The following is a 27921-nucleotide window of genomic DNA, read 5'->3' on the forward strand; positions in this document are numbered from 1 at the left end:
TAACCCTAACTAACCCTAGCTGTAATCCCTAACCCTAACACTACTTAACCCTAGCTGAACCCTAACCTAACCCTAGCTGTAATCCTAACCCGAACCCTAACCCTAGCTGTAACCCTAACCATAACGCGAACCATAGCTGTAACCCTAACCCTAAATGGAGCCCTAACCCGACCTGTAACCCTAACCCTAACCCTAGTTGGAACCCTAACCCTAGCTGTAACCTTAACCCTAACCCAAACCCAAGCTGTAACCCTAACCCTAATCCTAACCCTAGCTGAAACTCTAACCCTAACTCTAGCAGTAACCCTAACCCTAACCCTAGCTGTAACCCTAACACTAACCCTAGCAGTAATCCTAACCCTAACCCTAGTTGGAACCCTAACCCTAACCCTAACCCTAGTTGGAACCCTAACCCTAACTCTAGCTGAACTATAACCCAACTACTAACCCTAACCCTATAGCTGTACCCTAACCAACCCTAACCTAACCCTAGCTACTAAAACTGTAACCTAACCTAACCTAGCTGTAACCCTAAATCTAACCCTAACCCTAGCTGTAACCCTAACCCTAACTGTAACCCTAACCCTAACTCCAGCTGTTACCCTAACACTAACTCTATCTGTAAACCTAACCCTAACGCTATGTGTAAACCTAACCCTAACACTAGTTGCAACCCTAACCCTAACCCTAGCTGTAACCCTAACCTTAATTCAACTCCAACAGTTTTATATATCAACCTACTCAACCCAGCTCCTGGTCCAAGCAATGGTACTATCCTGACTGGACTACTGCAACTCTCTTCTGGCTGGACTACCGGCATCTGCAATCAGATCCCTGCAACTCATTCAGAATGCTGCAGCTCGTCTGGTCTTCAACCTCCCCAGACACTCCCACGTCACTCCCCTGCTCACTACTCTCCACTGGCTGCCTGTTATAGCTCGCATCAAATTTAAAGCATTGGTCCTAGCATACCAGGCAGTCAAGGGATCAGCCCCAGCGTACCTCCACAAGATGTTCAAACCCTACATGCCAGCCAGACCCCTCCGTTCTGCTACCTCAGGACGCCTGGGGCCTCCCCCTCTTCGCACTTGCGCTTCCCGAACACGTCCCCTGTCTGTTCTGGCCCCACAATGGTGGAATGACCTCCCCGTGGAGGTCAGAACAGCTGAGACACTGACTCACTTCAAGCGACGATTGAAGACTCACCTCTTCAGGCTGCACCTCTCCCCATCCCTCCCTACCTCCCTGTAATCTCTTAAATGACTGTAAGCTTAGGGTTGTAACTAGGTAGCTGTTTCGTAGGTGACTTAGTTAATGCACCTGTCTTAACTACTGCTTGTATTTCTGCATAGACTGCGTTGTTGCTGTTCTCGTTTGTGTTAGTGTTAATCAGTTTAACCTTCAGGGTCCAAGTTGAACTATACGGTTGTTCTCTACACTTGGACCGGTACTTCTCTCTAGGGTTTTCAACATACTTGTTCCTGATTATGGTTATACACATTGTTGAACGTCGCTCTGGATAAGAGCGTCTGCCAAATGCCTGTAATGTAATGTAATGTAATATCTACTCCTAACTTATAACATTTGGTCCCACATTCCAAGAAGGGCCCAAATGTTACCCATTAGCAGTTGACTAAACAATATTATAGTTGAATTAATACTGGACATTTTACTGCATGTAATCACCTGCTTTCATTTATGTTTTTTTATGTAGGTTGGAGACAGGGCCCAGAGCATCTAGGCCACCAAAAACTTCCCTTTAGTGACATATTGTGTTTGTGCTGTGAGCAATGTTGGCTTGAAGGCTGTGTTGGTCTCATGGGAATGCTGTAGTCCAGCTTAATCCAACATCACCATCACCTGGATGGATGATCTAGAAGAGAACTCAATATAATGTTCTCTCAGAGATTCACTGTTCATTTGTGATTTTAAAGTTAGCCCAATAAATGTTAATTAAAGTGATCATTTCTTTGGTTTGTAGTCAACTTACTAGGGCCAAGCCAAAGTGTTATTCACAGTTTTAAAGGTTGCGACTTTGGTCCGGAAAAACCTTGTGGGACCTCGGATTGGCATTTTGCATTGTAAGCAAATTCATTAATCGCGAATCAGTCTATTTATCCATCATCTGTTTGAAGTACTGGAGCCTACTCCATTATGCATGTCTACAGACAGGCCCGCGTGCACAATGACCGTGCTGTGAATAATACCGCAAGTTGTCCACGTCGCAGGCCTACACAATGGCACGGGCGTAATGACTCATTACATTTTCACTGCGTCTGGGAATGCAGCAGGTGCCCGCTGTTTGCAGCAGTGATTTTTTTCAGCTGTTTCATTTAATACATTGAGCTACAAAAAATGCATTAATTTCAGTCATAGAAATGACCAGGTAGCCTGTATTAATTCGTAGATGTTCCGCAAAATAATTAAGACCATCCTTTTTTTGCTTGGCATTGGGGGTACCACGTGTGTCGCTGCGAGTAAAGAAGAGAGGGCTGAGAGAAGGGACAGTCAGGCGGCAGCGCAGTGAGAAGCAACACGAGGAGCATCACACAAGCAGGGCGTTCCTACACCTGGAGAGAAACGCAGGGACCGCGGCGGAAAACCCCTAAGCGGACAACGCAACGGCGATATCGTCTTTGTTTTAAATTTCCGCTCCTAAAGCGATTCAGAATACACTTTAACGATTCCGCAGAGCCGGTCTGCGAACATGTAGCCTACTTGTTTTTTGACGAGATAAAGTTAAAAGGCTCCTTTGATTGCGCCCCACGTCCATTTTTTTACCCTTGGGATTGACTCTAAAAAAATAGAGAAGACGGGAAAATAACCGAGGGGAACAGAACTGTTTGAAGCAGGTGAAGTCTAGATCCAGATAAAATTAACCTTGCATTATACTACCTGTAGGATTACGCGCATCACAGATTTGGGGATGCGCATCGAAGTACAGTCATTTTTCAAGTGCAATGAAACCCAAATTTAGTCGATCAGAACACACACCGGTTCGCTTCAACAGAGATCGTATTTATTTTCCGGGTTTCATCCCATTCTGTGTTTATCATGCAGACCTATTTAGGCTGGATATCGGTACATATGGAACCATCGAAAAATCTGATTTTATGGGTAGAAGATATTTAACAATGAGAAGTCCGTAAAAGCCAGAATCGTTTAATCCACTGCGCAATAATGTAAAATAAATATTAAATATACATTACGCTTAGAGCAATATATGTAGGCTATAAGTAGCCTTTGATCAAATCTGATGCAATTTTGGTGCGCCATATGCATTTATTATCATTCAGAAGTTTGAATGGAACTGCACTGGACGACTCAGTCATTTTATGCATTCAACTAACTGCAGGATCCTGCGCCCATGGTTTTCTGCCCTTGAATGGGAAGCTTTCTTTTACCTCAACGCCGAAAGATTAGCGCTGGAACCTGATATTGCTTTTTTACTGACCCGAGCTGCGACACCCTATCCTGAACAACAAGTGGGAAAAGCTAAGTGCCAGTGAGCAAACTGAACTATATGAAGATCGCGACACAGTGGTTGGTGCTCGCTCGCAGAAATGCCCGTGCGTGCTGTCACTTCCACCTTCATGTACAGGGGACTCTGCACAATTCCTGACATCCTCTCCTATCGCACCCCCGTCAACCTCCCGGAGGACGAAGTGGAGGGTGAGCGTGACTTCTTTAAATCCATATTAAAAGTTGGTATCTATGTATTATCTATACACGCGCGCGCCCTCGCTCGCGCTAATTCGTTCATTCACGATGGTATTTAGCTGTGCATGTGACACATATTGTTGTATGTTCACATTGAAAGATCAATTACAGTCAATTGTAAGAGGATGGCAGAAGTCATCCTTCACTCACAGTACCTGCCAAGAATTTAACTTCGGATAAAGATGCTGCATGTACCTTCATGGTTGCCCTGCCCTTCAAATTCATGCTGGTTTTATCTGACTTTTCAGAACCACAGACCACAATTTACTAGCAGGCTGAAGCAGACAATTTCAAACTTCTCAACTTGCTATTGTTCATTTGAATTGGATAATTGGATTTTATAATATAAACAAGGACAAAACAACGTACAAAAATGCAACGTTATTGACGCATACAAAGCACTAAATCATTAATTAAAACTTGCGAAATTGCCATTAAAAGTATTGATATCAAAATAAGGCCGAGTTACAACAAACAATATTGTCTGTCTGAGCTCACACAAATTAAACAAGCTCAATTCCAGTGTAGTGCTACCTAATGTTTCCTAAATTATATCAAGTCACTTAGCCCAGTGCTTTTTCATCTGCAGGTAAAAAGCAGTTCCAGCTGGCTAATGTCTTAGTTACAACGTGTTTCATATAGCTGAGCATTTTTGTGATTAAGGGTCAAGTATTCATTAAAGTTGATGTAGCTAAATGTCCAATGAGGATAATTATTGGTAGTGGTACTGGAGCATTTGTGATGATGTAATCAAAGTAGGAGAGAAAACCCCCCAAAATAACCCAATTTTGGGGCTTTATTGTGTGGGTGTGTGAACTTGTTTGTTCATTTTGCCTGTTTACATGTTGTCAGAAGGTACGGAAGTCAGTGTTATGGAGGGCTGTGAATCTGTGGTCATTGTGGTTATGGCTGTCGCAAACCCTGAAAAGTGTATGTGTAGGTGTATGAGTGCTATATAGGTATGGGCAAGCCCCGCCAAGCCATACCTGCCACCTCAATAATCTGATGTTCATTTAGTTTAGGCATATTGACCTAGTGACTCTGTTTTTATCACTTTAAACTGCTCATCTGTCCTTTCACATGCAGGTTTGCATTTAATCGCATGAATGTGTTTGTGTGTGCATTTGCACATTTACCTGGATTAATGTGGGTGTGTGTTCAGTGTGTGTGTGTGTGTGTTTTCTAGTGTGAAATTTGTATTATATTCAGTCCACACTTTTTGATCTGCAGCTGGTCCTTAATGCAGGCAAAACTAATTGCCTATTGTTTTCAAGGTCTCATTCTCAGTCCACAGATGAATTGAAGGTCGTCACTCTAGATGGCAAGTGCACTGAAAGAGTATCTTGCTATAAATACCTTGGGATATGGCTTGATAAGCTTAGTTTTAAATTGCATATAGATCAATTAATTTAAAAACTGAGGACAAAGCTAGGTGCCTATTTCAGTAATAAATCTTCTTTGAGTTCTAAAATCAAGAGGAAACTAATTTTAGCTACTTTTTTACCTGTCGTTGACTATGGAGACATACTTTATATGCATGCTCCTCTAGTTTACATGCCTTGGACACAGTCTACCATAGTGCTTTGCATTTCATCTCAGGTGCTAAATCATTAACCCATCATTGTCTGTCATATAAATGGTCTGGGTTGATTTCAATATATAGGCATAGTACATTGTATACACTTAATCAATGCAGGTTAAATACCTTGCTCACAGGTACAAATGGGTCTTACCGGGGGAGTCAAACCTGCAGCTTCCTTTAGGTTACAAGGCCAGTTGCTTGAGAGCTTTACTACACTGCCACCTCATATTACAACATATTACAACAATGATGGTCATGCACAGGTAATGTAATGCTTTGGCAATATTTACTGTATGTATTTCATGCCAATAAAGCAAATTGAATTGTGAAATTGTGAGAGAGAGAGAGAGAGAGAGAGAGAGAGAAACCAGGTAGCCCGACCTTGTTACCCTTCCAACTTCAGTGCAAAAACACAAAAAGGCATAAGAGATAGACAGAAATAATCGAAGAATAACAAAACTATGATATACCCACAAAACCAAAAAAAGTATTCTTTCTTTGTTGCAAAATGCAACTCACAGTTAAAAGTCTAAAAAAGCATTCCCCTCGGAAGCCATTAATACCCAGCAGGGACCGAAGATGCTCACCCTGATTGGCTCATGCTTAGTTGAAGTGCTGAAGAACGGGTCAGAGTCATTTATGTCAAGGACTGACAAAATTATTTTTAGTATAAGTTGTTCTCAACTGATGAACGCAGAGCTACAAACCATATTCGTATATCAAATTCGTTGTTTTGGATGCTTGTTGTGGATGCCAGAGAATGAATTAGTTAGATTAGTTTTTGAATACTTCCAAGAAAAATGGGAAATTTATTCCTGCTCTCGACAATAAAAGTGATATTTGTAAATAATAAGATGACATTAAGTCCAACGGTATGTACACCCAGTATGGAAATCCCTACAAGCCTTCTCTTTTCTATCGGCCTTCCTGTATTCCTTTTTTCACTATTGGATGTCGTGTTTGTCACGCCTCCTGGTTTGACTTAACCTTATATTCCGACGTAGCCTATGCTTACTGTGTGAACTGGACTAACTGCGTTCATGGCTATGAATAACTGCTATATAATGAGAATTGTACCTTATCGGACCTGTGTTTTGTAATTGTTCCAGTGACCTTTGGTACACACTTATTGTATGTCGCTTTGGATAAAATTGTCTGCCAAATAAATGTAAAAGAAAAAGGCTGGAATCCCAAGTGATAAGTAGACATTGGAAAAATATTTATCTGTCAGAGAATGAATGAAATGAGTGCATATAGGTACAAATATCATCTTTGCATCTCAATTGAAAAGTAACAAAAAATTATAAGAGATTTTTTCCACAATTTTGATGTTACTCAGATTCAGGCCATAAGTCATAACAATGTCAAGAGTATGACCGTGATTATGTGTCGGTCCAGTGACCTACATATGATTATGTTAAATTAAATGGGCCCAATAGATTCATAAACTCTAAGGCAAGTGCTTTCTCTGGGCAGCAAGTATTCAGGTCTCCTAGGGTGAGGGCACTATCATAATTTGGCATTATCACAGCGAGCAATTCAGAAAATTTACTGTTTGGCCTGGGAGGGCAGTAGACTAATACAGCCCATATAGCATATTGTTTGCTGAGGCGGAAGGAGAGGTTCTAGGCTGCACACAAACCTGTCCTTACGTATAATGGCTGCTACCCATGCCCTGGCCAAATGATATCAGGTTATGGAGATTATGGAAATTGAATGTCAATGGTTTGAAAAAAATCATTACAGATTAATGATTTGTTGTTCAAAGACCTGATAGTTTGTAGTCCGCTATTAATGTCAAGAGACATAAAGGGAGCAGTAGCAGGCTGACAGATTATGGGATTCAAGTTATTTACTCCCAGGAATGGTGTGTGAATTTTATGTGCGCGGTGTGGAAAATGTTAGTCTGAGTCTGAGCCCACATTTGGCAGTCCACACCCTCGACTGTTCCAAAGCATCTATAGAACAGAAACCTGACTGTTCCAAAGAGTCTACAGAACACAAAAATAACTGTTCCAAAGCATCTATATATGTCCGGTTTTCAAATTATGTGTACAATATAAATTCCAGTTAAATTCATAGTTTAGGATAGACAGTGTTAAATTTACTGCTTTGACTTTAGCTAAATGGCTGTTGTGGAAAATGCCGTCAGTGACAAATTCCCAGCATTCCGTGTGCCAGAATGCCAGGCCACAGCACCTACCGAATCACAGAACAGACAGGCTGTCAGGCAGGAAACTGATTTATTTATTTATTTTTTTATTTATAAAACAATCAGACATGGAGTGAAAACCCACAGCCATTCGCAATTCAATGCAGGTCTTACAGGAAGGTTGTTTCCTGGGAAGTAAATAATTGGAGATGGACATGAAGTCTGAAATCTCAGAGCCCTAATGCCATGAGAACCATAAGGCATTAGTAATGGATTTCCACCTCCAGGTTCTTCTGGCTTGGAAATAGCGCAGCTGTTTCCTCTCAGACCTCTAAGAAAGCCATGGTGAATAATGGGCCATGGCACAGGAAACAGGAAGCAGTTGGATACTGCGGCCACCGAGAGTCAGGTTTAACGACCTGCTGAAAATATGACTTACTTATCAGATTAGACTGAGAAATGCACTAATGTTTCATGCCAGGAGGTGCCCTGTGCCAAGGTGTCCACGTGAGCTTTTCACAAAAAGCTCACTCTGCCGCAAAATGGAGGAGTCATGACAGGAACCAGGGAAATGCGCTGTAACGTTAGTTACTGTTAGATTTGCATCTGCAGTAATGCACACGTTGAGGGCGGGAACATGTTTTTGATTGTTGAAGCAATGCAGCCAATGATTTAATTTAGGCACCGGGTAAAAGTCTTTGTTCAGCTAAACATATTTTCATATTCGGATCATTGAGAATATTTCGTAAGTTCTAGGACGTTTGTCTCACTTGTTATGACGGCATGATTTTGGAACTGATTATATGTGCAGGGGCATGTGCATGTCCCTCCATTCAGGCCATACCTATTGCTGTTTGCTGGTTTTTCAGTAGTCCTTATAAGAATAAGGCAAATTCTTATGAGCATTATGAGTTATTTGAATATAAAAAAGCCAATGTCTGGTTTGATTGAATTGCATAAGTCCTTAAACTGGCTAAGAGCATTTTATTGAATTATGGGCTAAATTGTGGTCAGAATTTCACAATGACACGACTGGAATGTTATGATACGCATTTATGATTATTGAGTAACAGTGGTCTAGCTTTCTTTCTCTTTCTCTCCTTTATCCTGTTCTGACCACTGGAGACAGCTCTTACAAACAAAAACAAACAGGTAGGAGACACAAACCATGGCTGCCATCATCACTGATGCAGGATATATAAAAATTACAGCCAATTTGAAATAATCAGTGTGTATTATAATTATAATATTTCTTAAATAATTTCAATTAAAACTATTAGGGAATGCTTTTCATGATGTAATTAAATTTTGCGGGTCAAGTTTCTCTTATGGCTGGTGCAGTTGTTAAAGGGCTCAGTGCATTTCACTACAAGCAAACAACTGCACTGGAAATCGAGAACGAAACCAGACAAGACATAGCAATGCAAGAACCCTTCCACATCGGTACAGTTTGAGTCAAATGACTGGTGGCAAGTCTGGGGGATTGAGGAGGTTGAGTTCCCTATTTTTATTGCTTGAAAATTGAGGTGTTTCACTCTTCCACCTGAGTGACCTGTGCTGCTTGCCAGGAGGCAGAAATGGGCAAAGATGGTGGAGGGGTACTCGATAATCTTGGCTGCGCGCTTGAGGGTACCCAGAGCGCAAACGGAGTCCGATGAGGGGCGGTTACAGCCCGTGATTTTTAAATCGCTTTGTGCGGTGTGTGTTTGTATGTGCTTTCATACCAGACAGTGATTGACAGTGTTAAGGAGATTTAGATGATGACTGCGTAGAATTGAATCAGTAAACACTGTTCGACTCCGTATTTCATAAGTTGTCTGGGAAAAATGTGTCTCTTTAGAGCTTTCGCGAGAATGTGATTGGAATTGATGTCCCATTTCAGGTTATTGCTTATACAAGTGCCGAGAAATTTGAAGTTGAGTTGTTATGGTGATTGGTTTGCTGTCAGTGAGGATGAGTGGCTTGAATGGTTGTTTTCTGTCTGTGGTCAATGATCATTTCTTGAGTTTTGCTCGCATTTCGTTTGAAGTTTCAAGTTTTTTGTTGTCGCATTCATGATTTACACAAGTATAAAGGTGAGTGAAATTCTTAAGCGTGGAACTCCAACAATACAATAGCAGCACAATGAACTGAACTAGAATAAATATCTAAAACAATGAAATTAATTTTAATACGTGAACACGATGCAGTTATAACACATTATAATACTGGTACACAAGGAAGCATTTACTAATACTGGAATGCATAAATTATGATGAATGAAGGGATAAAATAATGCTTATCACATCAAGAACTAATAAATTATCTACCTGAGCAACCAAGCGAGTGACACATGAATAATCTTTAAATGTTTGTTGTAACATTGTTCTTGATTCCCTGTTAACATATAGTGTTACTTACGATTATGTATGTGTTAATTTATAGTCACTTGTAGACCTAATCAATTGGGTTACTGTATGTGGTGTAAAATAAAAGGTGTAAACCAAAACTGTGTCCTGCTGGTGAGAAATGCAAATATTTGGCATTACCTTACGTTAATTGCACAGGCCAGAATGATGTATCGTCAAGTATTTCCTAATAACAAGATGGTTGAGTTCAGTCTAGGGCTACACTAATCCTATGAGGGCATAGAGATGAATGGCGATGGAAATTTTAGTATTTATGCACCTGTGGCAGTTTAAGTGGTCTGTGTGCAGTGGAGTGCGTAAAAACTGCCGGGATTTCAGCATTGATTGACAGCGGTGGTCAACTATTTAACAGCCTGATGGCCTGGTGATAGAGCCTGCCTTTAAGTCTATCTGTCTGGGACCTGATGCTGAGGGACCATCTGCCTGATGGCAGTAGCCTGAGCAGTCTGTGGCTTGGGCGGCTGGAGTCTTTAATGGTTTTAGCGGGTCTTCCTCAGACACTGCCTGGTGTGGATGTCTTAGAGGAAATGACCTCCAATGGCACCTCGAGCTGTCTGCACTGCCCTCTGAAATGCTTTGCGCTTGAGAGCGGTGCAGTTACTATACCTGGGCCCAGTTTCACACACGTCACTTGAACATTCCAGGGTAAATTATTGCGTATCGTTTCAAATTATCTCGATAATTAAATTCAGACTTGTTACATTTCACGAACGTGAATCGATTAGTTAATCGGCCATTGAATGAGCTCGAATAACTACACGCATTCGCTCTGCTATGAAGGGGAGATGAATCGCGTACCAAAAACAGGATCACACTCTTATATATAGACACAAATCGAGGTGAAGCTGCCCTTTGCAGGATAATTTAATATTGAAATAGACAAAAGCAATATTTTTTGAACTCTCGGAATGTAATCAATGTTGTTTTGGGGCTGTAGATCAATTATTATTGATTATGTAAATATTACCATTGTGAAACCCTCTTGCTAATGATATCAAATTTACCCCTGACTGCAGTGAAGCCTTCCTTAATAGTGTTCTCCCTTGCATCGGCAGGAAATCTGAGCACACTGATATGCCTTTTGAATTTAAAGTAGGCTACACTTTCCCGATAGCTCAGCATACAGTGGCTTTAATGATGTTTCTCATTTTATTTATTCTCAATACTTCCTTGTCTCTGCCATGTTTTAATTTCCTCAGTTTTACTACTGTATTTATTGTGCAATCTTGTATCCTGTTTCTTTTTCTTTTATCTTGTTTTTTTATTCATCTCAAATGTGAAGCACTTTGCATTGCATTTTATGTATGAATGAAAGGTGTTATACTGATGTGTTTGTATCATTGTTAGGACTCTGCTTCACTTTGAGTTTGTAATATGTCTTCCCATTAATTGCAGGGGATAAATAATTCCTTCATGACTAAATCAATGGTGCTCATAAAGATAATCATCCAAGTCCCTTAATGATCTTGTCGGTCTCTAAAAACATGTTCCCTTCTAAATACTCTTCTTGCAATGATGGCTTGTTCATTGACAAGCACCTCTTACAAACAGTGCATTAATTCCTGCTGCTGTTGTGTGATTTCACCTTGTGGCTTATATAGGCATGGTCATGTTATCCAGTTAACGCAAACTTAAACCTGAGGTTATGCAGGTTTGGGCTTCAGTCACTGTTGACTAAACTAAACTGGTGGCTAAAGTCTGGCTAAACTGAACTCGCTTTGTGAAACCGAAAATCCTAGGGTTTACCCCCAGAATTAATCAGGTTAACTCAGCCATGTACGTGAAACAGGACCCAGGTGGTGATGCAGCTTGTCAGGATGTTTTTGATAGTGTAGTGGTCGAACTTCCTGAGGATCTGCTGCTGCAGACTGTCTCCACAACTGCTCTGGCAAAGAAGGGGGGGAGGATGGAGGACTTATCTCATTTTCTGAATGGAGGGAGGGTTTGGGCCAAGGAGGGTCTTGTATACATCCCGGAAGGGAGAATGACAGTGTTCTAGGGTTTAATCCCCCCCGTGTGTTAGAGGCTATGTGCTGGAAGTATTCTGGGATAACTTTCTTCAAATGCGAGGAGTTGTTGAAGTCCCCATCCACGATGAAAGTGGCCTCAGGGTGCAGGGTAGAGTTCTTTGAGTGCCAGGGCAGTGCTGGCTTGTGGGGGAATGTAAACAGCTGAGATGATAACAGCTGTAAACTGTAAACTCCCATGGCAGCCATAAAGGCTGTTACATAAGGTACTCCAGGATGGAGTCATAAAATATACTCCATTTCTCTTGCTTTTCCAGAGTTTTTTTTTTTGTCCTATCAGCACGGTGTACAGAGAACCCCATAGGCTCAATGGCTTGATCCTGCGCCTCTTACAACATCCAAGTTTCTGTAAAGCAGATTACATTCCAGTCCTTTGTCTCTTGTTGGACAGGGATCCATGCTCTCAGTTCACATAACTTGCTGTGCAATTATGCAAGAATTATGCTCGGGTGCTGAGGGTGACTGGCTCTTCACCATAGCCTAATCCAGCCGTTTTCCCACATCGTCAGTGGCATAGATTTTTGTGATAGGGCCCCTGTGATGAATGGGTTTACGAAGAGTTCTAATAATGTTTAATCTTTCATGAGTTATAGGAAAGCTAAATGTTTTCTGAACTAAAAAAATAAATAATAATACTAAAGTAATGTGACTTTCCTGATGTAAACCAGGACTTGCTGTTCAAATGCTTGCCTTTCAAATGGCAACTGATGTCAAGGCCACAGGCCTGTAGTCAGAAACTTTTGGTGACTTGGGGATTCCGTTAAAAAGACTTCTTAAAACAAGCTAGGGACCTTTTTCTGACAGAATAAGATGTTAGAAATGTCAGATACTGGGATCAGCTGGTGTGAACAGTGATGAAGTAAAGCTGGGGGGCGGGGGGGTCACTTGGTCTGGGCCTGCTGTCGCTCTCCCTCAGGAGCTTGATTGATGTTTTTGATAGCCAGAAGTCAAAGCAGAGTTTCACAGATCTCGGTTTATGAGAAGGTGCCTTACAGCCTTTGGCATTTCACTTTCACTGAGAAACACTTCAATCTGTTTTTTGTTTTTTTTTGTTTTTTTTTGTTGAGTGGGTAGCACTTCATCAAAAGATTGGTATTGTACCGGTGGTTAGCATAGTAGCTACCTAGCTAGCCACCAGCTGATATTTGCTAATGTCAGCAAAAACAAAAAGAAAACTCACCCGTTCTCCAGTTTCTGGGAACAGGTTGAGTGTTTTGGGCTGCCTGAGCAGCTGGCCGTAATTGTCCCGTGGAGGCAGCTGATGGCGGGCAGGCAAAGCGTTGTGGTTCATGTGAAATGTCTGTTGTTTTACTGAAATATTTGAGTGTGATTAATTCTGGATCTGGATCTTAACCACAAAATTATTTTATTGCGGATTTTAACACCAAGATCACCGAGTGTGAACAGGCCATGGACATGAGTTTTAACGATGTTCAGCATGTCCAGAACAAACCACTTCTGAATGGCCACTCATCTCCCCCAGTAATCCAGCGGGGGGGGCGATAGGGTATGTCATCGCTCAGCCTTACCTCCCACGCTTGCTAACTACAGCAGATGCTCTTCTCTAAGTTTTCTGGAAATCTTGAATCCTGAAGAGACTTTCATAATTGGAGTAATTTGTCATGTAAAAGTGAGAATTCGAAACAGGTCCTGTATTGAAGTGTATTGCTGCTAGAGTTAATGGCTTGACATTACAACTGGATTGTGCATTGGCAAGAATGTGTCCTCTCAGTGTTCTTGCAGGTACTAACAACGCTTGGTTAGAGGAATCGGAAACACTTAAAAGGCATTTTACCTCTTTGCCTGACATATTGCGAGGACTTGGTTAAGGAATGATGATCTCAGGCCCTCTCCCAGCTCACAGGAGGGGCTGTGAGGCATTTAGTCAAAATGGTGCAAAGAACAAAGCCTCGCGTTCATTGACAATTTAGACAGCTTTTGGCCGAGGCTTCTTCTCCTGTGATGATCTACACCCCAGTAGAGAAGGTACACTTTTACTCTCTGACAATATTGAAAGAGATTGCAATTTAAACTGATTGGAAAGGTTTAAACTGATTTTAGTGATACTCAATGACGTGACGATGTACGTATCTTGCCGTGAAATATTATCATATAAAAATGTGACGATATGCATCTTCATTACTAAAATATACTTCACCGTATCAGCTCATTTGTTACTTCTTAATTATATCTCTGATCTTACCAGCAAAACTGTACTGAAGCCTCTGGTCTCTTCCCTTGAATTGTTTGAGCGAAGATGGTGCTATAAGCTCGGCTCAAGCAAGCTCATTCAGTGTCAGGCACCAGGGGAATCAGGTGAAATTGAGATTGACACCAGCGCTGCACCATCTTTTAAATCTGTTACACGGCAGCGTTTTGGATTTCCCATCGGAACACAAAATGGCAAAAGGTTGACTGACGAGCCCCCGACAATCTGCAAGCACTGTGCAAGCCAATGAAGGAGACGGTACTAAAAGGCCAAAAGACTCGGACAAATTCCTTCGCACTTCCTCCAGCGGGGGAGCCAAAGACATAATAAAAGCGCATTGATGCTTTTATTACTATGGACGTGAGGTCATTTTCTGTCATTGAAAATGAGGGATTTCGGGGACTTACACTCAAGCTCGAGTATAACATCCCATCATGCGCACATTTCACACACTCCGTAGTTCCAGCACTTTACTACGAGGGCAACACGGTTCAAGCTCTCAAAGAGGTGGAAATCCTCACTATAAATGCCGATGGTAGGCCTTCCGGAGCAACACAAAGCTATATTAATGTCAAAGCTCACATAAACACCAGTGAGTGGGTACTGCAGACACGCCCTCTTTTTGAATTACACACTGGAATCAACCATTTTGAAATCGGCTGTTATGGAATGGGAACTGGAAAGAATGCACCATGACATCACTGCTGTAACTGACAATGGGCTTCATTCACAAAACATGAGTACGATCAAATTTAATTTAACTGTGCTTACGAATGTTTCCACAAACATTTTGGCATTCATAATTTTTTGCTTATCTGAATTTGTTCTTTTGTAAGTTCAAAATCTACGTGTGTTTGGAAACACGCATAAAGGTGTACGTTTGTTATGTTTGCAGATATGTCTGCAGAGAGAAATTAATGGTTGATGCGTGCACACAACCATGCAGGCGGCATGCCTTTTATGGGATTGCTAGGGTGTTTCCTTATGCAAATCAACATGAACAGGCACGTGCATTAAGTTAATTAATGAAAAATTGGCATTCAACCAGTGTTACAAGTGGGATGCACACAAAATGGAAGGTCTGTGCACGTTTCATGAATACCACGTTGGTTTTTTGTAGTTTTGTAAAAGAGGCCCAACGTGTGCAGCATGGATGCAGCAGCGAGAGAGGCAGGACTGGGATCACACGTAAGTATGTTTCACCCATAATTTAAATCTGGCATACACTTATACTTTAACTCCAAAAATAGCATTTATGGCTTAGCTGCTGTCTGAAACCGCAGCAACATTTATTGTCCAATGAAGCAGTGAAATTGAAGGTGTCCTGGTGGAGTGTTTCTTGCCCTTACTCTTCCCATCCAATGGGAGTTGCTATGCTCATTCACTCATTTGCCCTGCCCGGGGGCAGATATCTGATCATTCGAGGCATTTTTATGGATGAATGTAATAAACTGTTAAACGTTAATGGACCGAACAAAGGTGAGCCATGCTGTCAACGACCTAACGACCGCATTATGACGGGAGGTGATTTAAAGTGCACTTTGGATCCCCTGCTCGATCCCCTTTCGGGGCGTGACAACACGTATTCCTGAATAAGAACAACTGTCACACAAAACATGTTAAACGTCAATCTGTGTCGTGCATGGAGAAAAAATTATCACAATAAGAAAGAATATTCTTGCTATTCAGGTATGCATCAAAAATATAAAGAATAGATTACTTTTTGGTTTCCATATCCCTGGTTTCAAATCAGCCTTGCCTTACAGGTTTTGGCCATTCGACCATGCTTCTGACACTATCTATAACCAGGGAATCTTAAGGACCATCTAGATGGCCTTTTGTGAATGCTACACGTTATCACTTAACGCCATAGATTCCTAATAGACTCAGATCACTAGTAAGCGTGACCCTCCTAAAACCAATTTGTATTTCTGACACACGGAGAAGGGAAGTAAACATGGAAAAACAACAAATGTCAACCAGAAAAAGTCTTTGAGCGACCAAGTGCACCTGTATCTACCTCTATCTGACCAAAAAATAAATGACATGCAATTTGAAAGCAGTCTTTGCTGACATGGTGTACCTTGCTGCTGTAATCGCCGTTCAGTTGCAGAGGGCATCAAGAAACGATGAAGCATTTCAACAGTGTGACTTTATTCATCTTGAATAATGCATGTTACTTGATGAAAGCGTATTAAGACACCCTCTGCGGCTCGATGCCAAATGCACTCCGTTTAACCTGCGTGTCCGTATCTCGGCTCTGGCTAGTGGCATTTGGCCAAGCAATATCCATAGAGCTCAGCTTGCAGGAGTTCATAAAATGATTTTTAAATGTTGTCCAGGTGGACAGTTGTGCTGAACAGTGTTTCTAAGGAATGCAATAACAGAGCCGGGTTAAGACCTAACAATAGAGCTCCCACCTGAGCAGTGCTAGATTGGGCAGTTGGTGTTCTGATCACTTGTACGGATCCCAGTACCTGAATAGGTGTCCCAGATCTGTGGACCAATCACAATTTACTGTTTAGTCATTTCACAAGTGTCTAGTCAAAGCAAATATTGTATGGTAAGCAAACACCGTCAGAGCTAAACATAGATACACATAGGCACAGATACAATAATGGACAGTGAGTTCCATAATGTTTCAGCCAAGATACAAAAGAATGTGCCTAAGATGGGTCAATGCTTGCCACTAAGCTGGTACCCTAAGGGTATGTGAATCTGTAACCCTAGCCATAGTTTTAATAATTCATATCTTTGGTCTTATTAGCACTCAAATAACTATACATTTTTATACCTGCTTAATTATACCTTTGGTACATTTGGGAAATTTGTTCCTTGAAGAACAAGAATGTACCCCCAATGTTCCTGTATTTCTGAGAGCGTAGCCTCTTGGCTGAGCAAAGGGGTCGATTCCCCTGATTTTGTGAAGGGATAATGTGCAGGTCTGGGCGGTTGCCACAGTGTGTTTAGGGAAGCTCAGCAGGTGTTCTGCAGCCACGCCAAGATGATAAAACTGAGCAGGATTAAGACTCCGGAGCCATCAACAGCGATTGAACCATCAATCTGCGGGAAACCATTTGCCGGGAGGAAGGGGAGTTCTGTCGTCTCCAGGTTGAGCTTCAGATGGCGGGCGCACAGGCAAGCTGCAGTACCGGCGTGCTGTGTGCTGTGTGCCTGAACCCGGGGTGTCAGACAGGGAGATCTCACCAAAGTGCTGCAGTGCTGCCACAGTTCTGGGAGTTGTTGTGTTCAAGGGTGTAGGGGGCATAGCTCACAGTAATCACAGAAGAAATTCAAACGCCAAAAAAACCTAAATATAGCATTTCGGAAGTATAATGGGAATACCGTATTTGACGTATTTGTAAATAAATATCAGATGTATTTGGTAGTTATGAAATATTCATAATTGAATGCTTCAAATTATGTATGTGACCAAGGTGTGCTGACCACTCCACAGTTGTGACTGTGCCAGCCGCATGTTCGATCGGAGGATGAAGCATCTCCTGGGCTGTGTCTCAGCGAGCTCCATGCAGTGTCTGTGAACTTCATTTAGATTCCGCACACCATGCTGCACTGAATCAGACCAGGATAATTCCGGCGCTTCGTCTGAAGGCCGTTTTCTTTTGTGGATGCGCACAGTGCAAGAAGGAGAGGGGGAGTGAGAGAGAGATAGAGACAGAGAGAGAGAGAGATAGAGAGACAGAGAGAGAGAGAGAGAGAGAGAGAGAGAGAGAGAGAGAGAGAGAGAGAGAGGACCTTGTTTCCCTTGAAAAGGTCCCTGATTAGCAGAGCTATATGTTACACAATGTTACGCGATGCTAAAAGATTTGTTACGCCTGATTAATAATTATGCATTTTTGTTCAGAATTAAGCCGTCAACCGAAACGAGACAGAATACACAGTAGCTCTCAGCACACATCTGTCCAACGCATACAAAGCTTTTTTCCCCATATGTGCTGATATACAACCACAAGCATGCTCCAGGAATCCATACTACACATATTTTGATTTAAAACTTCTCTCCCTCTGAAAGAGTTAAATCTGCGGGCGATATTCCGTGAAGAATGGTGAAATTTTCGGCACAGCACACTGAAGGCTGCTTTCGATCAGGACAGCACTAATGAGGTAGAATACAGTCGCAATATCCCCTAAGATAAAAACCAGCTTTTATGAGCACACTTGCACAATGCACATTACACTACTGCCATCAGACATCATGAACCATTATAATCTACATCATTATCATCACTTATTTTTTGACATTTCTAGATATCCTTATACTGCATTTCTAATATGATAATTAATAACTGTGACAAAGAAAAGCCATTGTCTGAACTTACTCTACAGTCCCCAATTCAAAACAGAGTGCATAGTATATAGCGACATAGTACTGTGTCAGTGGGGGTATGTCTGTACTGAGTACGTGGGGGTGTATCTGTACTGGATCAGTAGGGGGTATATTTGTACTGGATTAGTGGGAGGTGTGTCTGTGCTGGATAATGGGGTGTGTGTATGTACTGTGTCAGTAGGGAGTGTCTGTACTGAATAAGTGGTGTGTCTGTACTGGATTACTGGAGTGTATCTGAATTGGATCATTTGGGGGGTGTGACTGCACTGTGCCAATGGGTGGGTGTGTATGCACTGGATAAGTGGGGGTGTGTCTGCACTGTGTCAATGGGGGCGGAGGGGGTGTGTCTGCTGGATCAGTGGGATGGGAGTGTGTGCATATTTGGAATGCAAGGTGTCCTGTGCAGTAGAACGAGGGTAGAGGACTGTAATTGAACTGTGGAGTGTGCTATGAATACAGCTGTGGGATCTCGGGCCTGCTCATGAAGAATGGTGTATAAATCACACCTCTTTAGTGTGCATTGAGGCCGACAGCATCCAGGAGTCTTCAATCACAGGCCTGTCAATGTGCAATTGCTCTGCAGTAAAACAGACCTCACAGCACACATCTGTACTGTGTTCAGGCTTCCACTGCACACAAAGCACACCCTGTTGACACAGAAAATTAGATAACTATTTAGCCTCCCAATAAGGAGCACTTTTTTTTCCTAATTCTTCGGTAATGCACAGTGTTGTGCCTGTTATGCTAAAGTCAGTTAACACCTGTTAGGCTAAGCTCACAGTGTTGTGCACCGCAGGTTCATCAATAGTGCCATGCACTGCATGCTAAACCTACATGGTTGCACTTGTTGGGCCAAACTCCATTTGTGTCCTTATGCCCATTAGCCTGAACTCTGGACATTTGCAGCTCTGTTTTTGTTCATTCCCTACAACCAATTGATACCTTTAAATTGTAGCATGGTTGGTGGGCAAAGAACAGAATGCTTTTCTTTGCTGATCACAACATTAAAGAGTGTGTGTGTGTGTGTGTGTGTGTGTGTACAGATGGAGCATGCCTTCTGAAAGGGCTTGTTACTAGAGCCTGTAGTTTTAAAAGCAAATAAAGAGGAACAGAGACATGACGCTAATAGGAGAGAGTTGGAGCAGCGCATGACAAAAAGTGATTAAGTGCGACATGGAATGACAGGCTTTGGCAAGAGCGGGAAGATGCAGAGGGAATGCTTGTCAGGGTAATAGCATCATACATCAGTGGCAGTGAAAACAACATGACATGACATACCACAGCACTACTGGGAGAAGCCAACACCTCATCTACTCCCAGTCTGCTCCTATCTACTCCCATCTACTCCCAGTCTACACCCGTCTACTCCCAGTCTGCTCCTATATACTCCCAGTCTACACCCATCTACTCCCAGTCTGCTCCTATATACTCCCAGTGTACTCCCATCTACTCCCAGTCTGCTCCTATATACTCCCAGTCTACTCCCAGTCTGCTCCCATCTACTCCCAGTCTACTCCCATCTACTCCCATCTACTCCCAGTTTACTCCCATCTACTCCCATCTACTCCCAGTCTGCTCCTATATACTCCCAGTCTGCTCCCATCTACTTCCAGTCTACTCCCAGTCTGTTCCCATCTACTCCCAGTCTACTCCCATCTAATCCCATCTACTCCCATCTACTCCCAGACTGCTCCTATATACTCCCAGTCTACTCCCATCTACTCCCAGTCTGCTCCTATATACTCCCAGTCTACTCCCATCTGCTCCCAGTCTACTCCCAGTCTGCTCCTATCTACTCCCATCTACTCCCAGTCTGCTCCTATATACTCCCAGTCTACACCCATCTGCTCCCAGTCTACTCCCAGTCTGGTCCACTCTATTCCCAATCTACTCCTATATCTACTCCCATCTACTTCCAGGATGACATCTACTCCTGAGTTATTCAGTAACTTTCTCCGAATTAATTAGTAGGATCAACAACAAAAAAGCAATATTTTAATGCCATTTTACATTAGGTGTTTGCTTACACATTCTTGGAAATGGGAAAACAGGGCAGTTATATCGATGCCAGTCACCATCATGAGGAGAACGTTGTGTATTTCCTCAATTTCCATGACTTTAAAGGATTTCCCCTTATTTTGATAGATCACACAAAGGCTTTGAAAATTGGTTTTCTTCAAACCACATAACATTTCAGATGGCTGAAGGGTATTAAAAATGCTCATGTCAAAGCATTTATGCAATAAAACCACAAAGGTCAGGGCCATTAATTTATTTTATATGATGTACCAATGTCTCTGTGGATCATATAAACTCCAGGGCCAAAACCATGTACTACATTACATTACATTACATTACATTACATTACAGGCATTTGGCAGACGCTCTTATCCAGAGCGACGTACAACAAAGTGTATAACCATAACCAGGAACAAGTATGACGAAACCCCTAGAGAGAAGTACCGGTCCAAGTACAGGGAACAACCGCATAGTTCAACGTGGACCCTGGTGGTTAAACTGATTAACACTAACAACGAGAACGGCAACAACGCAATCTATGGAAAAATAAAAATAAATAAAAATACAAGTAGTCGTTAAGACTGGCGCATCAACTAAGTCACCTATTAAACAGCTGCCTAGTTACACCCCTAAGTTTAGTCATTTACAGGGGGGGAAGGGAGGGATGGGGAGAGGTGCAGCCTGAAGAGGTGGGTCTACATACTAGGTACTTAAAATATGGACTGCGTACTGCTTTAGCACATATTGTTTAGTATGGATGTCAAGTATGTGGTATTGTTCAGTGCTTGTTTTTTCAATTTTTCAGTGTGATACTGTCTACATGTCAGTATATTTCTCACCATACTTTCTTTGTTAGTATGCTTGTAAAACATTTTTTTTAAGTATGTGGTTTGCCCGGAATATAGGCATACTTTCTACTTGTTTAAGTCATGCAGATAAGTTGGCTACCATTTAAAGTCTTACAGACAAATCTTCAAATCAATTCTGAAATGAACTGCTAGCCAGTGTAAACTTGGCCCGGACGGGGGCGACGTGCACTGCTTTGAGGGTTTCAGTCAGGACCTTGGCAGCGACTCACTGAATGAGATACAGTAGCTACTGTAAACCACCCTGGAGAGCATCGGTGTGATCAAGCCGGGCAGGGCTGCAGGCACGCGTGAGTTCCTCTGCGTCTGCTGTGTTGAGTAAGGGCCCGAGTCTAGAAATGATTTCTCAAGTGGAAAAGTTTTTAAGATTTGTTTGATATGGCTAGTGTCAAATTTCACTCTGAAGTTTGTTACTACAGGGGAGAGGGGGGAGGTTCTGACCACTTATGATAGGGCTGATGTTGCCAGGGTTTTCTAATCAGTATGGCTTCAGAGTTACAGCGGTTAGGCTGTGGAAGCTGTTCCCTCATCCATTATCTGATCTCCTCTGAGCAGCAGCTCAGCTTTTATAAAGCAGAGGCAGTGTTGGGCATCGGAGTCAATAACAGGTATGCTTTCTCTTAGTTCACTTGGCTGGGTGCTCTGCTACAATGAAAGTAGGTCTAAATCCAAAAGACCATGAAGGAAATTGGGCACTCAAAAAATAAAAATGAAACAAGACTTGCCTTGGGTTTACCATTTGTTTGTTTAGGCTACATTCAGGCTAACATGTGATGGCAAAAGCACCAATTGCAATGGTACCAGCTTCTTTTTGTAATCCTCATGTGTGTGGGATAGGTTGTCACATGCACAATTATATATGCAGAAAAACACAAATGATAAGATAAGATATCTAATCCTATCTGACACAACAGTGTTATTACTAACACACATTATTACTAATAATAAACCTTACAATATTAATGTTTACAAAAGTGAATAGTCTCAGAATAGGTCTCACGAACCAGAACATGTTTGGAAAATTAAAAAAACATCCTGGCATGTCACATATCTCAAAAGGAAGGACTGCAAAATACCAGCTAAATCATATCAAGACATTTATCAAATATTCTTATATAATATATAATTCTTAAATAATCATTGTTTACACCTTGTGTTCGCATAGTATTTACTTTGTAAATCCAGAACATTTCTCTGTGATGGTAATTTGGGAAGAACCTGTTCCAGGCCAACATAGTTTAATGAGGAGCTGGGAGCCATATTTCCCCTCAAAGTAATATTTAATATTCTGTGTTGCCTGGAACTTTTTGGTTTGGCCTTCATAAGGGCAGGTAAGCACATAGATAATGTTAGTAGAAATACAGCTGATTAATTGTTTGTGGAAAAATCTTTGAGCAATAAGTAGATGTGGAAAGAATTTGCAATTGGTGTTATTATTACATTGCCTGCATTAGCCACATCAGTAGTTGCTATTAATGAAAACCAAGTATCTCGCAATTTTGGAGCTCATCTGTATACAAAGATAGGAGGGTTTGAAAACATGTCCTTGAGCATGGGTTCCATTTGTGGGGATTGGCAGTATAATCTCAGTATAAGTTGTTGTGTTTGATCAACACAATAGTTGTAGTCTACAACGGAACACAGTCTCGGGGAACCCCTAGACCAGGGGTGCATCGTGCAGAGCAGTTTATCATCCACATAGCAATGAAAGTGAATGTTGCATTGTCTTCCTATCTGTCCAAGGGGGACCAGATCAAGTAGGAATTAAATTGGTCCCAGAACGGACCCTTGGGGGACAACACAAGTGACAGCTCATATCACTTATTTGGGCCTCTCCTAGGAGATGATGTCTATTCATCATGTATGAGGTAAACCATTGTAGAGAAGTTCCGCATAGTGAAATGCATTCCCTTAGAGAACATGTAACAATCCTCAGTGTCGAAGGCAGCGCTGAGATCAAGGAGGAGTAAGATGAATGTAGACCTAAAGTCGGATGCCATAAACAGGTCGTTATTGACTTTAACTAGCGCGGTTTCTGCATTATGAAACGGTCTAAATCCAGGCTGGAAACTTTCATTGAGTTCCTGAGACAATCGATGTGACTGGAGCTGGGCTGAAACAACCATTTTCAGACTTTAGAGATGAAGGGGAAGTCTGAGACAGACTGTAGGTTGAGAAAGATTCATATTCAAGGCAATGGCTGCGAGTTTGAACTGAGAGGAGACAGCAGCTAAATCAAGGGATGTTGATGTTGGTAACCAATTGTGAGAGACCAGGTGAGCAAGGATTTCAGCAGGGGTGAGGGAATGAGGTCAAAGAAACACCTCCTTAATTTCATCACTTCATTTCAAGTACAGAGCACATCACAGACAGTGTACCAACCACTTTTTTATTCAGTTCAATTCAATTTAGTTATATAGTGCTTTTCACATAGCAGCTTTTCAGAGATCCGGGCTTGAAAAAAAAATTTAACCTGAAATTCCAATGATTAAAATAACAGGAACAATATGAGTTTAAGACACAGCAGGAGGTAGAAGAGGGCAATTTCAGGCAGCTTTTTTCCAGGAGAAGATTTGGGGGCAGTGGTGAAAGAACTCCTGACTGTTTAGATAAAGAATTCATATTACAGAAGAATTCACCCAGAGCAAACTCGGGTTCATTACACCCGCTGGGCCTGTATGACAATGCTAACAACCCGCTGTGTGTGCTTCTGCAAGTGAGCTGCCACTTCACACGGTTACCTCTGATTCATACAGGTCTGCATTCAGATACATGCGTGCGTGCGTGTGTGTGTGTGTGTGCGTTTATGTGTGTGTGTGTGCGTGTGTGTATGTGAGAGAGAGAGAGAGAGAGAGAGAGAAAGAATTTCATTACATTCCCCTTGCAGAGGAATGATTCAATTTTCCTTTTTGACTTTGCAGTGAAGGGCATTGATATATATTGTGGTATTAGCCTAGCAAAGCAAAGCCTTGTGTATAAGATACTTTTTTGAGCGGCTTATAAGCCATTTCTGCTCATCTATTAAATTGTGCAACTCTTCGCCAATATTTATGGATACTTCTGATATTTTTCAGATACATTTTTACTCACAAAATAGGCTATGCTTTAAGAGAGAAACCCTGAAGAGTATGATATAACTGAATTTGTTAAAAGAGCGATGAAAGGGAAAGAAAATATATAATGTACCATAATCCGTTACCACCATCTTACTCCGTGTGATAGCATATATTTTACAGTATGTAATTTTATCATATCTTATTTCCATATTACAAGCGTGACAGTACTTTAGCTGTTGTATTTTCCATTACACGTATTATATTTTGGCTTAAACTGTCTTTCATTTTATTTGTAAATAGCAGTCTCACGGACACCACAGTCTCCCACATTCTGCAGTATTTACAGACTCCCACCGAATGGCATCTGCATATTCCTTTAAAGTTAGAGGCGCGTTTTTTGGAGGCCGGACAGCTGGTGCGGGGCCAGCGCGCAATTTCAGGGGAGCGGCGGCACATCGCCTTCTGGAAGTTTCCTTGGCTCCGAGGCAGAGGTTCTCCCGCCATCTGGCATCTGAGCGCCCCGCTCTCTCTCTCTCTCTCTCTATCTCCCTTGCGCTCTCTCTCTCTCTCTCTCTCCCCCTCTCTCTCTCTCTCTCTCTCTCTCTCTCTCTCTCCCTCTGTCCCTCTGCAGAGATTCGCGAGGCGTTCAAAGTGTTCGACCGCGATGGGAACGGATTCATCTCCAAGCAGGAGCTGGGCACCGCCATGCGCTCCCTGGGGTACATGCCGAACGAGGTGGAGCTGGAGGTCATCATCAAACGGCTGGACATGGACGGTACCCGGGGCTCACCGACGCACCGCGCTGCGCTCCCTTAGCAGACGCTCTCATCCAGAGCGGCGTGCAGAAGTGGAGAACATCATCATTAGTCTCAGGAACACTTCAGGGCGATATCGCAAAGGCACAAAAGGCACTAATTTATAATCAATGAGCGTGAAGTTGGCCAAATAAACCAACAATTAGGTCAATGGTTCTCTACCCTGGGCCTGGAGATCTAGCGTCCTATCTGTTTTCACTTCAACTCTAATTTGGCACACCTGATTCTACTAATTAGCAGCTCAATGAGATCTCTGGCAGTTGAATGAGGTGTGCTTTGTTTAGTGTTGGAGGGAAAACCTGCAGGATGGTAGATCTCCAGGAACAGGGTTGGTTACCACTGAATTAGGTGAATGAAAGCGAATATCTCTACACAGCTGACCTTAAAGGGGGGGAGGGGGGAGCACTACCATTTCATACACTTACAGGATGGTCTCTACCATCTCACACACCTGTTCACCTGCAGGAGGGGGCTGTCTCATGAGGGATTGTACCATCTCACACTGCTGCAGGATGGGATGTACCATCTCACACACAATTTTTGAGGATTGCTGGGAAAAACTTGAAATACCGCCTCACGGTTGTATGCCTCCACCAACCAGTAGGCTAGTGCTCTAGGTCATAGTGACCTTGACCTTTGACCACCAAAATCTAATCAGTTCATCCTTGAGTCCAAGTGGACGTTTGTGGCAAATTTGAAGAAATTCCCTCAAGGCAAAACGTGTTTTGTGAGGTCACAGTGACCTTGACCTTTGATCACCAAAATCTAACCAGTTCATATTTGAGTCCAAGTGGACGTTTGTGCCAAATTTGAAGAAATTCCCTCAAGGCGTTCCTGAGATATCGCATTCACGAGAGAATGGGACGGACGGACAGACGGACGGACAGACGAACAATCCAAAAACATAATGCCTCCAGCCACGGCTGTGCCGTCGCGGAGGCATAAAAACCCACAAATCTCAGTCTTCATATCAAATTATTTCTGATATCTTTGTGTTTAATGCAAATTATGAATAATTTTCTGTTCTTAAATACTCTTTGTTCCATGGACTTTGTTGCCTATTTAGCTCATTTAGAATTGCTGATATTTTTTTCTAGCCATCTGTTATGCTGAGGAGATGTCATGTTTGCTCCTGTTGATTGACAGGTGACGGCCAGGTTGATTTTGAGGAGTTTGTCACCCTGCTGGGCCCCAAACTGTCAGCCGCAGGGATGCCTGACAAGTTCAATGGAACGGACTTTGATTCTGTGTTCTGGAAGGTCAGCCTCATCCCTCATCCCCGCCCTCTTTCCTGTGCAGAACAGATTAAAACCCTGTCCGAACCCTCTGCGCGAAAAACATCTGTATTCATGGGATGTCATTTTCCTTAAGATACCAGCCCATCTATTTAAAATTGACTAAGTGAAAGAGACGTGCCAGTGGTCTTATCACATTTTCTTTCTCTGATATCATTTCTTATTATAGAAATTTTCAATTAGTCAAACCCAAATGAGCTTTTGTCTTGAAATAATGTAACTTGGGAGCAGCAGAGTAGAACACACTATTATCCTTTATAAATACATATGGATTACAGGTATGAACAGTTTAAATACTACTACTACTACTATTAATAATAATAATAATAATAATAATAATAATAATATTTGTCGCCTCACAGCAAGAAGGCTCAAATCCTGTATGAAGTGTGCATGTTCTCCCCATGTCCATGTGGGTTTCTTCTGGGTAGTCAGGTTTCCTCCCACAGTCCAATGACATGCAGGTTAGGTTAATAAGACAGTCCAAATTGCCCCTTGGTCTGAGCTTGTGAGTGTATGTTGTGTGTGCCCTGCGATGGACTGGCAAATTGAGTGTATTATTATTATTTTTGTTATTATTATTATCCTTACCTTGAATAACAAGCTTTATAGACTATGCGTTTTTCAATTACTGAAACATTGTTCTTTTTAAGCAATCTTCTGGTGAAGGAAGAATGCAGTCATTTAAACAGTAAACCACTTAAACTGAGAGCAGGAGGAGTAGCACTCAAATCTGAGTTTGTAGATTATGACAGCAGTCACTGAGTTCCAGATCCTGCCGCCGTCACCCTGGCTGCAGGGTTTATCACTGTGAGCTTCAGACTCGGCCAGACTTTAGTGAGTCAATAAATAACATATCTAAAGACTTCCCTGTGAAACAACACCCTAGCAACCAAATGAATAAATGCCATGGGATGTTAATGTATATCCATAACGTATAGCCATACTTTTTCTCCCTCTACAAGTCCATCAATCAGTTTTAAAATAACAATAACAAACAACCGAAAGTAAGAAATATATCCTTTTTGACAACATTTCAGCACAAACTCTAAACAAATCGAAAAAATCAGGAATACAATCACATCCATCCATAAATCAGTTGAAGAGATGAAACAAACTACAAGAACAGTTTTTTTTTTGCAAAGCATTATATCACTGTTTTTCAGTGAAAAGCCAATAAAACAACTTTTACATCTGTTGCTTCAGTTCCCAGTGGCATATATTTCAACCCTCACTGTTCTCTGCAGGCCTGAAAGCCACAAATGTTAATACACCCACACGACATACACAATTCACTTCTGACTTAATTGTGTTGCCCTTGGAAACGTCTGTCTCCAAAACACTCAAAACTTTGCTGCCGTGTAGGTATTAATGACTTCCCATGAGCATCTCCTCCCCTGCGCTCCTGAGGGCACATACCCTCA

At 42.0% G+C, this 27921-nt stretch overlaps 1 protein-coding gene across 2 annotated transcripts in view; it reads left to right on the forward strand.

Annotated features, from left to right (window-relative positions):
- Positions 1-2428: 2428 nt before the first annotated feature.
- Positions 2429-27921, forward strand: part of cabp7b (calcium binding protein 7b) — a 32359-nt gene continuing 6866 nt past the window's right edge. Inside the window, exons 1-3 of one of the 2 annotated variants that reach the window (XM_064308039.1) lie at positions 2429-3672; positions 25019-25162; positions 26349-26461. In XM_064308039.1, the coding sequence (XP_064164109.1) occupies positions 3564-3672; positions 25019-25162; positions 26349-26461 (366 nt within the window). In that variant the 5' untranslated portion in view covers positions 2429-3563. Of the gene's footprint in view, positions 3673-22416; positions 25163-26348; positions 26462-27921 lie in introns of those variants that run through there. The other variant, XM_064308038.1, reaches the window with a different exon arrangement.

The sequence above is a fragment of the Anguilla rostrata genome, chromosome 14 (assembly GCF_018555375.3).
Source record: "Anguilla rostrata isolate EN2019 chromosome 14, ASM1855537v3, whole genome shotgun sequence".
Lineage (NCBI taxonomy): Eukaryota > Metazoa > Chordata > Actinopteri > Anguilliformes > Anguillidae > Anguilla > Anguilla rostrata.